Genomic DNA, 16,980 nt, shown 5'->3' with positions numbered 1-16,980 from the left:
TCGGCTTTCCATACTACTCGCTACCGTAGTCGTGCTGTGATCACGACATATGCTTCCCATTGAAGTACATTAGTTAACAAAACGTGCTGACCAAAAAAACGAGATAAACGTCCCCGTGAACACGATTCAATAGATTAAATAACGTGACCATTTCACGAACTGCCGTGAGACTGGGTTGGTCAAAGATCATTTTCCAGTTACGTTGATTAAAATACAATGCAACAGGAAGCTTTAATATATTTGTTTGGTAATTGGGACCTCAGAGAAATACTTTCTGATGATGTGATGAATTAAAGATTATACCTCATCCTCTATTTTGATGTAACAGCGCCTCCCACAGACGGGAATACATCATTACAGTTTTTAGGAGATTGTTTTCAGCTTTCAGGGACAGAAATGATGTAGGCCTATATAGCATTTAGTCATTTAGCCTTTCAATAATTGAACTTCTAAAACTCATAATCACAAGTTAACGCAGCAAGATGTACTTCCATGAAACAGCATTCAGTTCTTCAACATAAAGCTGTTGTTGTAAAGCAACGTATAGATCAGAGGTCTCCAACCGTTCTTCATCTGAGGGCTACTTAAAAAAACTTGAAGTGGCCAAGAGCTACTTTGCATCACACCGCTTACATTTATTTACGTAACACACATAAGCTGAATGAAGCTGTTTGTACACGGATACAATTGCAAAACCCAAAGCTGATGAAAAATCTTCACTTCATGTCAAGGTTCATGACTATTTTATACTTCTTTACTAAATAAATACTATCAAAGACATCACATGACAGAAACTAAAGGCATAGGCACTTGTCAGGCACACCTGTCCTACATGCAGTACAAAACAGCAGCCAACGGCCTTCATAAAGCTTATTATGTTCAGCTGTCAACAATGGATTTAGATATTTCTTGATTCAAATGTATAGTCACTAGATGCTGCAGTTAGTTTGGCTAGCGGCCTGATGAACTGCTACCATTATCAGACTTTTGTGATTGGGATCTAAGCCATTTGTGCATCATCACTGACACAATGAAAAGTAAACCCAGTTATCAGGCTACAGATCTGTGCCTCACTATAAAAAAGTTAACTGTAATGTAGAAATACTGTAGTATTACTACTATAATACTTAAAGGTCCCATGGCATGAAAATGTCCCTTTATGAGGTTTTTTAACATTAATAGGAGTTCCCCCAGCCTGCCTATGGCCCCCCAGTGGCTAGAAATGGTGATAGGTGTAAACCGAGCCCTGGGTATCCTGCTCTGCCTTTGAGAAAATGAAAGCTCAGATGGGCCGATCAGGAGTCAAGGAGACTTCAGATACAGTATTAGGGGACCACTAAGGTCTATATAAAAGAGACTTCAGATACAGTATTAGGGGACCACTAAGGTCTATATAAAGAGACTTCAGATACAGTATTAGGGGACCACTAAGGTCTATATAAAGAGACTTCAGATACAGTATTAGGCGACCACTAAGGTCTATATAAAAGAGACTTCAGATACAGTATTAGGCGACCACTAAGGTCTATATAAAAGAGACTTCAGATACAGTATTAGGGGACCACTAAGGTCTATATAAAAGACTTCAGATACAGTATTAGGGGACCAGTAAGGTCTATATAAAAGCATCCCTCTCTTTCTTCTTTCATATCTCAGCTTTCCTATACAATAAAGGCTGAAATGCCCCCCCCAAAAAAGAAAAAAGTACAAATCCATATTCATAATCATAAAGATTTTTGTTTACGTCTTAAATGTGATGTGTGGGTCTCAAATGAAACTGTAGCAAGAAGTTTAGTTGTTATAAAATGAATGATACTGTCTTTTTACATAAAATAAAACTGCTTTGAAAAGAGAAAACAAACATCCTGATGAAAATGAAAGTAAATGTATGTGGTTTCTGGTCTCTATGTGGGGGAGGATCACTTACTGACAGCTACTTACATTACGCTCACTTTGTTCCAGTACAACAACGCAGGTATGAACTTTCCATTACCCTCAAATGTCATAAAATTGTCAGTATTGTGCTTATTTCAGATCCTAGTAATAACTAAATGCTTTTAACCCACAGCCTAACTGCACCTATGCAATCTTGTTGACATTATAGCTACTTTTTGAGTTAAAAAAGCAGTAATTATGAATTATTTTGACTAGTTCAGAGGATGTTGAGTGGATCACAGACTGGTATCGGTCAGTTTGGTCAGGATATCCTGTTTTGAAATATTTTTTCAAATGCTATAAAACTGTATTAAACACTGAAAACTCAAGTAGTCATTTGTTTTTCCTGGGAAGAACGTTGTGTTTCCATACGTCCAACGTACATCCATGTTATTTTTTAGGCAATTTGGCGTAATATTCCAGATATAAAAAATGTTGTCCTCTAAAACATGTCAGTTTTTTCAGTTTCGGGCCTATTTCAGATCCTAATCAGGCGATATTAAAGATCTTCTGACTCCTAATGAGCCTGTGCACCCTCTTAGATCGGCTGACTGTGGCCTGCTGGGTGTTCCCAGAGCCTGACTGGTGACTAAGAACTAAGACGTAATCTGGCTTTTGCAGTCCGGACCCCCAAAACCCTGGAATGACATTCCTGCAGAAACTAGGTCAGCCACATCTATCGTTGCTTTTAATAGTCTTAGAACGGCTTTCTATCTTTGTGTGAATCTTGTTTCATTTATGTATGTTGAATTGTGTTGTTTTAATGTATTTTCTCTAGTTGTGCAGCACTTTCAACTGTTTATTATTGTTCAAAATATGATCATCAATAACTGATTAGCTTAGATTCAACTGTATTGTCATTGTGCAGAGTACAAAGACCACGAAATGCAGTTTGCATCCAACCAGAAGTGCAAAAAAGCAGAAAAGTGCAAATGTGATATACAAGTATAGACGGGTGGAGCATAGACAGGACAAGAAATATAGTATAGTTATAAGAGCAGAATAAATATGGCTATGTAATATGAACAATGTATGAACATGTACAGATATGTGCAATGTAGTAGCAGTGGCATTATACTAGTAGTAAGAATAATATAAATATATGCAGTGTATTAGCAGAATATATAATAAGAAAAACAGAATTAAAGCTGCAAGCAGCGATGAATGGGCCAATGAAAAGGGAACTCTCTGCTGAGTTCAATGATACCTCACACAAAAGTGTACAAGAAACGAGTCATTAGTTATTAAAGGGGGCGGGGCTTACGCATATGGGGCGGGGCAAACCATCACCAATTAAAAGGATCTCTTAGAAGAGTTTACCTTAAATGGTTAACAAGTAATGAAAGGGGGCGTGGGGGGGTGGGGGGGGTTGGGGATGTCTGCTTGTTGTTTGAATGTATGTGTGAATTTGTATGTCTGTTTATTATATGTTTTATGTATTTAAAGCCTGGGTTTTGTGTTGTATTTTTACTTTAGTTAATACATAATTTGGATGTGTTTTTGTTGTTGTTTTTTTAGGATTTTGGAGGAAAAAAGAACGTAAAGAACCCAAAGCTCCTCTACGTAAGTTTGTTTAAAAAAGAAAACCAGTTCTTATTTATTTATGGACAATTACACATTATTGCATACTGCGGGTCTCTTTTGACTCATCTAAACATTTGTTGTGCAATTTGTCAGTTCTCAGCAAACCATGGAGGCCAATAAACTGGGGGTGAGTGTGTCTGCACCTTTTATCAACAAAATCTTTTACTGCACAAACTATACACGTTTACTTGTAATCAACCTTGTTTGTATGTCAGTTTCCTTGTTCTATGACATCCTGATTAACTTACAACCCAGTTTTTGTGTGACACCTGGGTAACGTTTCTATAAAATATAGTTTAGTCTACGTTTCCTTTCCCTGAGCAGAGACAGACAGAGTTCCCTGCAGTACATGAAGGACTACAGACCTCAGACTGACGGCCAGCAGCTCAGGATTCTCCTTCATGGTCCGGTTGGAGCTGGAAAATCCAGTTTCATCAACTCTGTCCAAAGCGTCTTACATGGCCGTATATACGCCCAGGCTTTGACGGACAACACCTCTCACGACTGTTTTACCAAAAGGGTATGGCAAACGTTTCATTGCGTTGATTCAATTCCATTTTATTTTATTTACAGTATCAAATCATAAGAGTTAAGACAAGACAATTTACAGATAGAGTAGGTCTAGACCACACTGTATCATTTACAAGAATTCCAATAATTTCCCCAAGAGCAAGCATTTAGTGCAACACTGGTGAGGAAAAACTGAAGCAGAAACCTCGAGTGGTGAGGAAAACTTCCTTTCAGGAAGAAACCTCTACCAAGAAAGAAGCCTACCAAGAAAGGCTCTTGGTAGGCGGTGTCTGACGGTGCCGGTTGGGGGTGTGATAGTCACAATAAAGATAATGGAACTATGACTAGAAATAGTAGTTATTGTTCATGGTGCAGCAGAGCGGGGCACTGCAGGGCATAGGAGGGCATTGCAGGGCATAGGAGGGCATTGCAGGGCGTAGCAGGGCATTGCAGGGCATAGGAGGGCATTGCAGGGCATAGGAGGGCATAGGAGGGCATTGCAGGGCGTAGCAGGGCATTGCAGGGTATAGGAGGGCATTGCAGGGCATAGCACGGCACTGCAGGGTGTAGCAGGGAGTAGCAGGGCTTAGCAAAGGGTAGCAGGGTGTCGTGTCTGCGGCTATACACCCTCCCCTACAGGACTAGGCGAACAACATTATTAATATCCCAAATTTCTTTTGTCATATCAAAACTTTGCAAACCTTTCTGAAATGTATTTTTTATTTCAGAAGCATGAAACAGCCTTTACAATTTTCCTAAACCCAACCCAACTGTCCCGTTCTTTTTCTAAACCCAACTGTCCCGTTCTTTTTCTAAACCCAACTGTCTCGGTCTACTTTTATAAGCTCACCCACAACCTTTTCCTAAACCTAACTGCATCAAAATTGACGGCAATAGTCCCAACCCAGCGCGTTTAGATAAAGAGCATTTAGATAAAGAGCGTTTAGATCTGACGCTAAAGGAGACTTTTAGCGTCAATAACAACGCCAAAGGCACCTGTCCAAGCGTCCGTATTTTACGCGATGGGAGTGAGAACGTGTTGGAGGAACACCTGAATTCGGCATTAGACAACTGCAAAACAATCTACCAATACCAAACTATTATTCAGGAAGTTTCTCAATATGTGCAGCAGTAACACAACTACTGCAAATGAACTGTTATTGCCCACAGTTGAAAGGAAGTTTTAACTGTTGCGGAAGCTTCCGAGCTAGGCTGTCTTCCTGTTTCTTAAATTCAGCCACAACAGGAAATTATACACAAGCAGCTACAATATTCTGCAGCTCTTGTGGTTAAGGTCTGGTTAAGTTTAGCCAACTAAAACTGCTTTTGCTGTTCAGATAGTTAAGGTTAAGAGAAATGTTCAAAAATCCTTTTTCTGATGCCATTTATGCCGTATTTCTTGTTTTTTCTTTAAATGATTGTCTTACACCTAAATGTTTGATTCAGTTGTTCAGTATTGATGTCTATTTCTTGACCATAATAACTGCACGTTTCTCTTTCTGCTTTTTAGTACACAACCTACAATATCCAAAAAGGCCGAGACACTTTTTACCCTTTTGTCTTCAATGACATAATGGGCCTGGCCAAGGACAAAGGTGTCCAAGTGGACGATATCAAACTGGCTTTGAAGGGACACGTGAAGGACAATTACAGGGTACAGTTACTTTGCAATGTTTTCCACAAAATAAGTTTCTTATTTTGAATGATACACTAAATTATATTTACTTTCTGCCATTTAACTGGATACAAACTTGTTTTCCAGTTCAATCGTGATTCTAGGATGTCGGAGGACGACCCATTCTACAACAACCATCCAACTGACAACGACAAAGTGCATGTTCTGGTTTGTGTCATTGATGCCAACACGATAACTTGCATGCACAAAGAAATTGAAGAAAAGATTCGCAACATCAGGAAGGAAGCCACTCACCTGAGTAAGAGCAGAAATCTCTGAAAACATTGGTGTTTTTAATCGATAACACTTGGAAAAAAGGCATCCTAATGCAGTAAGCCACACTGCAATGTGATATCATGACTTTGCATAAAGATACACTCCACTTTCTAAAGCCAAGTGGCGTGTTATCTGTACGCATTTGGAGCTATCCGCGTGTACAGGGGACGGGTTGGATTTAGGAAAACAATAACGGGACACGGGACAACAATGGCAGAGTTGGTTTAGTAAAAGCAGAAAGCGACGGTTGGGTTTAGGAAACGTGACACGATCCCCGGTCTCCTGGGTGAAAGTCCTGTTTGACCAACCTCCCTGCGCGGATTTTCGCCCTTTCAAACTACTCGCTACGGCGTAAATTGACACACAATCACAAGGTAATGTAAGTCAATGGAGGCCAAATGGCGTCTTTAAACATGCTAAAAAGCGATTATGCGTCTTGATAACACGCCAATAATGGCATACAAATTGGCGTGCCATACATACGCCACATGAGATCAGTCTGCACACTGAGTATCAAGCAGTCCCTCCTGTAGCTTTGTTTATAGTTTCTGTAATCACAGAGAGCAGCAGCTGTGGTGCTTATTCTGTCACATTATTATGTTACAGGACTCAGTAGTTTTGTGTTCTTCTTGCAGATATTCCTCAAGTGGCCATTTTCACCAAGATTGATGAGGTCTGTCCTGAAATCAAAGAAAATATACAGAATGTCTACAAGGTCAATTACCTGAAGGAAAAGGTATGTTTTAATGAGTAATATTATGCATTTGCACAGTGATGGAGTCACAGTTAAAAGTGTATTGACGTACATGAATCACATTGTTCAGTATAAGAGCACTACCCAAACTTATTCTCTCCCTACATGTATATTAATTCTGATCCAAACTCAATACCCTAGCCAATATTCAAATTCCTACCGGATACCAAAGATCTGTTTTCGCCTTATTTAAAGCCATGTAAATCTCTTTGTCTGGATTCAGATCATTCCTCTAGAAGCAAACTGATGTCATGAAGTGGCGTATGTATGACACTGCCAATTCGTATGCCATTATTGGCGTGTTATCAACATGCATACTTGCCTTTTAGCGTGTTTATCAACGCCGTTTGGCCTCCATTGACTTACATTACCTTGCGATTGTGTGTGCATTGACACCGTAGTGAGTAGTATGAAAGGGCGGAAATCTGCATAGGGAGGTTGGTCGGGGGGAAGGATGGGTCAAACACAGGACGTTCACCCAGGAGACCGGGGATCGGGTCCCACGTGTCACGTTTCCTAAACCCAACCACAGCCTCGTGATAACACGCCACGTGTATGTTTCCGCTGTGACGCTGCAGACTGCCGTCCGCTGTATACGGCGTAGACATACACGCAAATAGCTTAAAATGTGTACAGATAACAAAGTGGCGTGTATGTTTACGCAAAGTCATGATGTCATGTTGCTAGAAGAGAGGCTGCAACTTCAGATCAATTCTCAATTTCTCCCTAATTATGTGTTTTGTTACAATGCGTCGACCTGATGAAGACTGACACGATCGGTCATGTCCGGCCAACACTTGATCCACTTAATAAGATTTGTATCAGTCCAATTGGTCGGTATATTGTCCTGAGATGAGATGCTGTGATGATTATTTTTAAACGTAGATGGAGCAGTTCAGTGTCACAGTGGGAGTTCCCATGAACTGCATCTTCCCTGTGAAGAACTACGAGTCAGAAATCGACCTCAACAGTGACGTTGACGCACTGATCCTGAGCGCCCTGAAACACATCATCAACTTAGGAGACGACTGCATCAACTTCAATAAGAGTCAGCAACGTCATGCTATGTCATGTTAAAATAATCTGTGACATTAAACAGCAGGATTTCTAACAATCTAAGATTTATGACTTTTTGCTTGCCACATTTGTATGTTTTATTTTAAAGTGCTCATATTCTGCTCATTTTCAGGTTCATACTTGTATTTAGAGGTTGTACCAGAATAGGTCTGTTCTGTTCTGGTCTGTTCTGTCTTGTTCTGTTCTGTTCTGTCTTGTTCTGTTCTGGTCTGTTCTGTCTTGTTCTGTTCTGTTCTGTCTTGTTCTGTTCTGGTCTGTTCTGTCTTGTTCTGTTCTGGTCTGTTCTGTTCTGGTCTGTTCTGTCTTGTTCTGTTCTGGTCTGTTCTGTCTTGTTCTGTTCTGTTCTGTCCTGTTCTGTTCTGGTCTGTTCTGTCTTGTTCTGTTCTGTTCTGTCTTGTTCTGTTCTGTTCTGTCCTCTTCTGTTCTGTTCTGTCCTGTCTTGTTCTGTTCTGGTCTGTTCTGTTCTGTCTTGTTCTGTTCTGTCTTGTTCTGTTCTGTATTGTTTTGTTCTGTCCTCTTCTGTTCTGGTCTGTTCTGTCTTGTTCTGTCCTGTCTTGTTCTGTCCTGTATTGTTTTGTATTGTCTTGTTCTGTTCTGGTCTGTTCTGTCTTGTTCTGTTCTGTCTTGTTCTGTTCTGTTCTGTCTTGTTCTGTTCTGTCTTGTTCTGTTCTGTTCTGTCTTGTTCTGTCTTGTCCTGTCTTGTCCTGCTCTGTCCTGTTGTGTCTTTATATTTTTGTCTCGTGTTCTCTGTGGTTTCGTTTCCTGCCTATTCCCGATTATTACATCCCGATTACTTGTGTTGTAGTTTTTACCTGCTGCTTCCAGGACACTTTTTGTTTGTACTTTGTTGTGTTAATAAATTATCAAGCTCTACTCAAACGCCTGCTCTCTGCATTTGGGTCCAAGCCTTTCCTGACAAACTGACAGTTTTTTGGGTTCCATACAACGTACATGCATGCATCCATTCTATCTATTTTGGGGCAATTTGTTTGAAAAAGAGCCATATTTCTGAATGTCAGGGGAGGTTCTGGATGAGTTGGACCTAAGGAATACAACACATCAGAGGAGGGACAACTGAGACTGATCCCAGCTGTGAGGAACTGCAGAAAGGCTGTGTGAGTGCATGCATTTCCATTGACAAAATTAATCAATGTAGAATTATAGAGTGACCACACCAAACGCATAGCAAACGTTAGACCTGACGCAGTTACATTCAAAGTCAATGCATTGATGCATATTTGCGCTGGGCAACACAAATTGTATGTATATTCGAGTAATATAAAACTTGTTGCGCAACAAACTCATGTGATGCTATGCCATGAAAGCCTATTTTGCAGTATTTGCGTTTAGTGATTGCACTCCTTTGAATATGTAACCAATAGCTGTCTGTAGGCCTTCTTGCATTTATTAATTCTTGATCCCTTTGGCAGAATACATTCTTAAAGCGTGCTGACAACTTAATCTATTGAGTTCTATTAAGTATAATAGTTCTATTAAAGTATTATATGTATGTTGTATATGTTTTGTTTTTAATCTTATATTTTTAATATGTAGATATGTGCATGGTGTACTTAAACTCTTACTATTGTTTTAAAGAAACATTGTGCAGGCTTGCTGCAGACGGGATGTCGTGGTCTGTGCATCTAGCTGACAGTAAACATTTGCTTGTATGAATATGAGACAAAAAGGAGGAAAGATGGGGGTTTTGCAAAGCAGACGTGCCGATGGTATCACAGCTCTCTCCTCTAATCACACTGAGACAGATCATGTTTACTTGCAGGTGAAAGTGAAAGTGGCAGTTAACATAATAAACTGCTCTTAATAATCCCTCAACACACATTCTGCCTTTGACTTGCTTCCAGTACAACAGCAGGTAAGAGTCTTTCCCTAAAGGTTGCTCTCTTATGTTTAAATGGTAAATTGGGTTTTCTGTATTGATGATTTTAACGTTGTTTACAGAATAGTATTAGGAAATATAATACACATTTCTTTAGCTGGATATTGGACGTGAAAAGAAGGAAACAGTTCTTGCATAACATTTCTCTTTAGATGTGTGAGTTTCCCACCAGGACTCATTTATATAGTTCTGGTTCATAGCGATCCATTATCTGTTCAACACATGTCTATGTTTTATGCAAAATGTAAAATGTTGTCCATTGTACCTCCATCTTCTCCTGACCCTCCATCCTCTCCTGCCCCTCCACCCTCTCCTGCCCCTCCATCCTCTCCTGACCCTCCATCCTCTCCTGACCCTCCATCCTCTCCTGCCCCTCCATCCTCTCCTGACCCTCCACCTCTCCTGCCCCTCCACCTCTCCTGCCCCTCCATCCTCTCCTGCCCCTCCATCCTCTCCTGACCCTCCACCTCTCCTGCCCCTCCATCCTCTCCTGACCCTCCATCCTCTCCTGACCCTCCATCCTCTCCTGCCCCTCCACCTCTCCTGCCCCTCCATCCTCTCCTGACCCTCCACCCTCCATCCTCTCCTGACCCCTCCACCCTCTCCTGCCCCTCCACCCTCTCCTCCATCCTCTCCTGACCCTCCACCCTCCATCCTCTCCTCCACCCTCTCTTCCACCCTCTCCTCCATCCTCTCCTGCCCCTCCACCCTCCATCCTATCTTCCAACCTCTCCTGCCCCTCCATCCTCTCCTGCCCCTCCATCCCTCTCCTGACCCTCCACCCTCCATCCCCTCCTGACCCTCCATCCCTCTCCTGACCCCTCCACCTCTCCTGCCCCTCCATCCTCTCCTGCCCCTCCATCCTCCTCCATCCTCTCCTGACCCTCCACCCTCCATCCTCTCCTGACCCTCCACCCTCCTCCATCTCTGCCCCTCCATCCCTCTCCTGACCCTCCACCCTCCATCCCTCTCCTGCCCCCCTCCATCCCTCTCCTGACCCTCCACCCTCTCCTGCCCCTCCATCCCTCTCTGACCCTCCACCCTCCATCCTCTCCTGACCCCTCCACCTCTCCTGCCCCTCCATCCCTCTCCTGCCCCTCCATCCTCTCCTGACCCTCCACCCTCCATCCTCTCCTGACCCCTCCACCCTCTCCTGCCCCTCCATCCTCTCCTGACCCTCCCCCTCCATCCTCTCCTGCCCTCACCTCCACCCTCCATCCTCTCCTGCCCCCCTCCACCTCTCCCTGCCCCTCCATCCTCTCCTGACCCCTCTCACCCTCTCCATCCTCTCCTGACCCTCCACCCTCTCCTGCCCCCTCCATCCTCTCCTGCCCCTCCACCCTCTCCTGCCCCTCCATCCTCTCCTGCCCCTCCATCCTCTCCTGCCCCTCCACCCTCTCCTGCCCCTCCATCCTCTCCTGACCCTCCACCCTCCATCCTCTCCTGACCCCTCCACCCTCTCCTGCCCCTCCATCCTCTCCCTGCCCCTCCACCCTCTCCTGACCCCTCCATCCTCTCCTGACCCTCCACCCCTCCATCCTCTCCTGACCCTCCATCCCTCTCCTGCCCCTCCATCCCTCTCCTGACCACCCTCCACCCTCATCCTCTCTGCACCCTCCACCCTCCTCCTGCCCCTCCATCCCTCTCCTGCCCCCTCCATCCTCTCCTGCCCCTCCACCCTCCATCCTCTCTGCCCCTCCACCCTCTCCCCTCTCCATCCCTCTCCTGCCCTCCACCTCTCCTCCTCCATCCACTCTCCTGCCCCTCCATCCTCTCCTGACCCCTCCACCCTCTCCTGCCCCTCCATCCCCTCTGCCCTCACCTCTCCTGCCCCCTCCATCCCTCTCCTGCCCCTCCACCCTCTCCTGACCCTCCATCCCTCTCTGCCCCTACTCCCTCCACCCTCTCCTGCCCCTCCACCTCTCCTGCCCCTCCATCCCTCTCCTGACCCCTCCATCCTCTCCTGCCCCTCCATCCTCTCCTCCACCCTCTCCTGACCCTCCATCCTCTCCTGCCCCTCCATCCTCTCCTGCCCCCTCCACCTCTCCCTCCATCTCTCCTGCCCCTCCACCCTCTCCTGCCCCTCCACCCTCTCATCCCTCCACCCTCTCCTGCACCCTCCATCCTCTCCTGCCCCTCCACCCTCCACCCTCTCCTCCACCCTCTCCTGCCCCTCCACCCTCTCCTCCATCCTCTCCTGACCCTCCATCCTCTCCTGACCCTCCACCCTCTCCTCCATCCTCTCTTGACCCTCCATCCTCTCCTGCCCCTCCACCCTCTCCTCCATCCTCTCCTGACCCTCCATCCTCTCCTGACCCTCCACCCTCTCCTGCCCCTCCACCCTCTCCTCCATCCTCTCTTGACCCTCCATCCTCTCCTGACCCTCCACCCTCTCCTGACCCTCCATCCTCTCTTGACCCTCCACCCTCTCCTCCATCCTCTCTTGACCCTCCATCCTCTCCTCCATCCTCTCCTGACCCTCCATCCTCTCCTCCATCCTCTCCTGACCCTCCATCCTCTCCTCCATCCTCTCCTGACCCTCCATCCTCTCCTTGTAAGATCATTTTTGAAAATGAGTTCTCATTCATACAACTGCTGAAAGATTGTGTTTTATATTAACATGTATTTTACTCTTTTTTAAGTTTTCAGTGAACCTTGGAGGACAATAAACTGGGAGTAAGTTTGCACCTAAAAGTGAACTTGGTACTGATTTGTTCTTTCAGATTACTAATACATGATCTACAACAAGATTGTTGGGAGCAAGACTGAGCTAGCAAAGCAGTTTGGTGTTTATATGTGCGGTAGTTATTCAGTTTTGGGAATCCCATGATCTCTACAAAGCTAACGTTAGCTTAAGTTACCTGCAGACTAACTAACTTCAGTGATGCGGCTAGGACCGAGGTGCTTGTAAGCTCGTGCCAATAATGACGTTAAATCAAACCCTCTCGTGTAACATTGCTTAAATATGTTTTTTAATCTGACGATGCAGACAGATAATCACTCGTAAGACCTCGTAAGAACACATTGGAGACACCATAGATAGGCAAAGTTTTATCAGCAGAAAGGTGAAAGAAGGAGCGAGATCCTCTGCTCATTTGAGTAACGTTACATGCTGGTACAATACACACGGACATCGTAGCTTCAGAGAGACGTCATGCATGCGACTTTGTGTGAAGTCTTTCTAATTACACTTTTCACAGTCTTATACTTCAACAGTTTAACAATAAACTGAGACTTCCTTGACTTACAACATGATCTTTTAAACTGACGAACATCATATGTGTAATCCATGGCTCAGTTCAAATGGGATCAAAACATTATTTGTCTCTCCCCGTTTACCACCCATGCCGGTCCGTCGGAAGGGGAGGGACTTCATCCATCCATCTTCATCCGCTTATCCGGGGTCGGGTCGCGGGGGTAGCAGCTCCAGCAGGGGACCCCAAACTTCCTTTTCCCGGGCCACATTAACCAGCTCCGACTGGGGGATCCCGAGGCGTTCCCAGGCCAGGTTGGAGATATAATCCCTCCACCTAGTCCTGGGTCTTCCCCGAGACCTCCTCCCAGCTGGACGTCCCTCCACCTAGTCCTGGGTCTTCCCTGAGACTTCCTCCCAGCTGGACGTGCCTGGAACACCTCCCTAGGGAGGCGCCCAGGGGGCATCCTTACCAGATGCCCGAACCATCTCAACTGGCTCCTTTCGACGCAAAGGGGAGGGACTTCACCTCCTCTGAATATTTATTGTTTTACCAACCTACCCAGGGACTACGAGCACTTGTGCTACAACCTGGTGGGTAACACTTTATAATAACCATCACTAATAAATGGTAAATTAATAGTTATTGTATTGTGTGTGTTAATAGTAAAGACACAGGCCCGAAGGCAGAGATATCTGACTCAATTACACTAATTCCCAAATATTCGTTGATAGGACTTATGGATTCCAAAACTCAAGGATCAACACTGAGACTATAGATTCAGGCTAAGAAAAGTTTACTGAGTCCAGCAGTTAAGCAGTTAATACGGGCCACTTAAATGACATTTCCACACTGCTGCCCTAATTGCCACAATGCCTGATTTGGTGTAAATGCAGCCTTACAGTAACCTACTGAGTAATTTACATTTGCTGTGTTAAGAAAATCTGCCCTGCCCTGAGCAAAATTTCCTGCCCTGAGCAGAGACAAACAGAGGGATCTGCAGTACGTGAAGGACTACAGACCTCAGACTGACGGCCAGCAGCTCAGGATTCTCCTTCATGGTCCGGTTGGAGCTGGAAAGTCCAGTTTCATCAACTCTGTCCAAAGTGTCATAAAAGGCAAAATGTCCAAAAAGGCTGGGGTGGCTAACTCTGGCAACTCTCATACCAAAATGGTACAAAGAAAGTATAAATATACAGTTTAAGTATTGATGTGTCTCTAGTACTTCTGTTACTGTTAGTTAATATAGCTCTGAACCACAGACTGTATAACAAATGTACATAGCATCAGTGGCATCACCAATTGGTGAGTGTGGTGTGGACTGCCATTTTGAAGCCTTGAGTTTGGCAATATGGGCTTCGCCATCTTGTTTATTTGCAACAAGGCGTGGTAATTTTTGGACGAGAGAGTGGAGCTGGGGAGGACGGCACGGCCAAGCCAGTGTTGTTTAAGCTGAACACGAAAGAGGGAAAGTTGCAGATTTTCAACCCTTCTGAAGCGGGTCATCCAGCGGAGATTTACCGACGGGTAAACACAGACCTGGCGATACTGCCGCCGTTCATCTGCATGTACAGTAGAACAGAAATCTGCAAACCGTCCCTTAAAGTTACCAGCTAACGCTAAATAGATAGCTTGGTTGGCTAGACATTATTAGGCTGCCGCCTAGTGATGTTGTGTTCTGTGTCGAAGCTTCGAAGCATGTGTTGAGAAATCCCAGAAGTTGTCCTCGAAGTGCGTATGGAGGCTTGTATCATTTTAGACTAATTACCTCATTGATGACATCTGAAGCCTCGCTGCCTGTCCGTACCACATGACAAATCTACACGGGTTATTACACATCCATGATCTACAGGAGCACGTTCACCGCCCTCTGTGCTGTTAAACTATTGCCACGTACCAGTTTTGAGAATAGCCTACTAATATTGTCCCTGCTGCTATTATTATATTATGAATAAAGCATTGATTTACACACGTTTGATTCCTCTCAAGGAAATCCCTTTATTATACAGTTAAGTTGACTATATTATACCAAAAGAACATGTTTTAAGTCTTTACAGGCGCAAAATACATTCAAAAACCATCTCTGATAGTGTATCACAGATCACTAGATCATCTGTAATATACAGTATCGGCCTGTTTTACTCTCTTTGACCAACAGGTGTTATAACCTAGCATGTGCAGACGCATACCCCGATTGGGTTAAAGTGTATACATGCAGGAATCCCCCGGTTACTGGAGGAGTTACATGGGTCTTTTAACCGGGTCATGAGATTTCCGGGGTAAGGTGTACACATGGTGTTGAGAAACTGGGGTATTGCCTTAACCCAAATATAATCGGGTTTTCTTTGTCCATTATTTTTACAGTCTGTGCTCTGAACAGAAGCACCTGCAGCAACACAACAATACAACACAAGTCCAAAGACCAGACAGGACATGCTTAATAACTTCCCTTTTCTCTATATGTGGTTCACAGTACACAACCTACAGGATCCAAAAGGATGGGCAGGACACCTTTTACCCGTTGGGTCTCAATGACAGCATGGGGCAGACGCAGAAAAGTCTACGTGAAAGATGTCAAACAGGCGATGAAGGGACGTGTGAGAGACGGTTACACGGTACTTTTAAAACTGCATAATTTCAACAAACATTATTTAGGTTAAAATATATTTAAATAACTACTGTTATCTGTTTAGCATTATATTAATCGGTAACACTTTTTGAAGGTATCGACGTAATCGTGACATGACACTGTCATAACTATGACATGACACTGTCATGAATGTGTCATAAACTTTTATAACTTCTGTCATTAAGTGTGATTTGGTTTTTGTCATGACAAGTTGACATAATGTCATCCTGTTTACTGTCAAGTTTTCTTAATAAGGACACTCCAAAGAAATGTAATGTCAACTAGTCATGACCAAGACAACTTCTGGTAATGTCACTTTTATTAATGTCAAGTTGTCATAATCCAGACAACCCAAACAATGTCAACTTGTCATGACAAAAACTGAATCACACTTAATGACAGAAGCCATTAACGTTTATGACTTGTTTATATGTTTATGACACATTAATGTCATGTCATAGTTATGACAGTGTCATGTCACGATTACGATAAGTGTTACCTATTAATCTTGGTAATTGTCATCCTTGATTTTACTTTGATTTCCAGTTCAATCCTGAATGTAAGATATCAAAAGAGGATCGATACTACAACGCAGCCCCTACTGCCAACGACAAAGTGCACGTTCTGGTTTGTGTCGTTGATGCCAACACAGTATCTCAGATGAGTCCTAAAGCTATAGAGACACTGCAGGACATCAGGGAGGAGGCCTCTGACCTGAGTCAGAACAGAAATCATGATTATTATTTTCCCTGTGAGATTGATGTAGGCCACTCTGGTACAGGGAAGACATGACAGCGAAGCTAATGGGTTCATGTTCTCCTTGCAGATATTCCTCAAGTGGCCATTCTCACCAAGATTGACTTGATCTGTCCAGAGATCAAAAAGGATGTAAAGAATGTCTACAGGAGCAAGATACTAAAGCAAAAGGTAGTATATTATTTGTCATTTATTGAGTTTGCACAGAGAAGAAATCCATCCATCCATCTTCATCCGCTTATCCGGGGTCGGGTCGCGGGGGTAGCAGCTCCAGCAGGGGACCCCAAACTTCCCTTTCCCGGGCCACATTAACCAGCTCCGACTGGGGGATCCCGAGGCGTTCCCAGGCCAGGTTAGAGATATAATCCCTCCACCTAGTCCTGGGTCTCCCCGAGGCCTCCTCCCAGCTGGACGTCCCTCCACCTAGTCCTGGGTCTTCCCCTAGGCCTCCTCCCAGCTGGACGTCCCTCCACCTAGTCCTGGGTCTTCCCCGAGGCCTCCTCCCAGCTGGACGTCCCTCCACCTAGTCCTGGGTCTCCCCCGAGGCCTCCTCCCAGCTGGACGTCCCTCCACCTAGTCCTGGGTCTTCCCCGAGGCCTCCTCCCAGCTGGACGTCCCTCCACCTAGTCCTGGGTCTTCCCCGAGGCCTCCTCCCAGCTGGACGTCCCTCCACCTAGTCCTGGGTCTTCCCCG

General features: G+C 44.5%; 2 protein-coding genes across 6 annotated transcripts; both read left to right on the top strand.

Moving 5' to 3' along the window:
- Positions 1 to 1,865: 1,865 nt before the first annotated feature.
- LOC144533788 (interferon-induced protein 44-like) lies at positions 1,866 to 7,853 on the top strand. The gene is made up of 9 exons (XM_078275350.1): positions 1,866 to 1,975; positions 2,478 to 2,600; positions 3,454 to 3,498; positions 3,613 to 3,646; positions 3,844 to 4,039; positions 5,540 to 5,683; positions 5,792 to 5,963; positions 6,616 to 6,716; positions 7,620 to 7,853. The coding sequence occupies exons 2-9, from the start codon at positions 2,579 to 2,581 to the stop codon at positions 7,809 to 7,811; spliced, it is 906 nt and encodes a 301-aa protein (XP_078131476.1). The 5' UTR covers positions 1,866 to 1,975; positions 2,478 to 2,578; the 3' UTR covers positions 7,812 to 7,853.
- A 763-nt stretch (positions 7,854 to 8,616) lies between these two features.
- LOC144533791 (interferon-induced protein 44-like) lies at positions 8,617 to 16,902 on the top strand. 5 transcript variants are annotated; one of them, XM_078275354.1, is made up of 7 exons: positions 8,617 to 9,684; positions 12,358 to 12,384; positions 13,071 to 13,495; positions 15,376 to 15,517; positions 16,078 to 16,249; positions 16,358 to 16,458; positions 16,556 to 16,902. In XM_078275354.1, exons 4-7 carry the CDS (start codon positions 15,401 to 15,403, stop codon positions 16,712 to 16,714), a joined length of 549 nt encoding a protein of 182 aa, XP_078131480.1. In that variant the 5' UTR covers positions 8,617 to 9,684; positions 12,358 to 12,384; positions 13,071 to 13,495; positions 15,376 to 15,400; the 3' UTR covers positions 16,715 to 16,902. The 5 variants fall into 5 exon arrangements, with proteins under 5 accessions (XP_078131480.1, XP_078131479.1, XP_078131483.1 ...); XM_078275353.1 differs by having other exon boundaries at positions 12,351 to 12,384; XM_078275357.1 differs by adding an exon at positions 13,884 to 14,076 and having other exon boundaries at positions 12,351 to 13,495; positions 16,184 to 16,249.
- The last annotated feature ends 78 nt before the right edge of the window (positions 16,903 to 16,980 follow it).

This window comes from Sander vitreus, chromosome 18 (assembly GCF_031162955.1).
Source record: "Sander vitreus isolate 19-12246 chromosome 18, sanVit1, whole genome shotgun sequence".
Classification (NCBI taxonomy): domain Eukaryota; kingdom Metazoa; phylum Chordata; class Actinopteri; order Perciformes; family Percidae; genus Sander; species Sander vitreus.
Note: the sequence above shows the minus strand (reverse complement) of the source record. Positions and strands in the feature narration are given on the sequence as shown.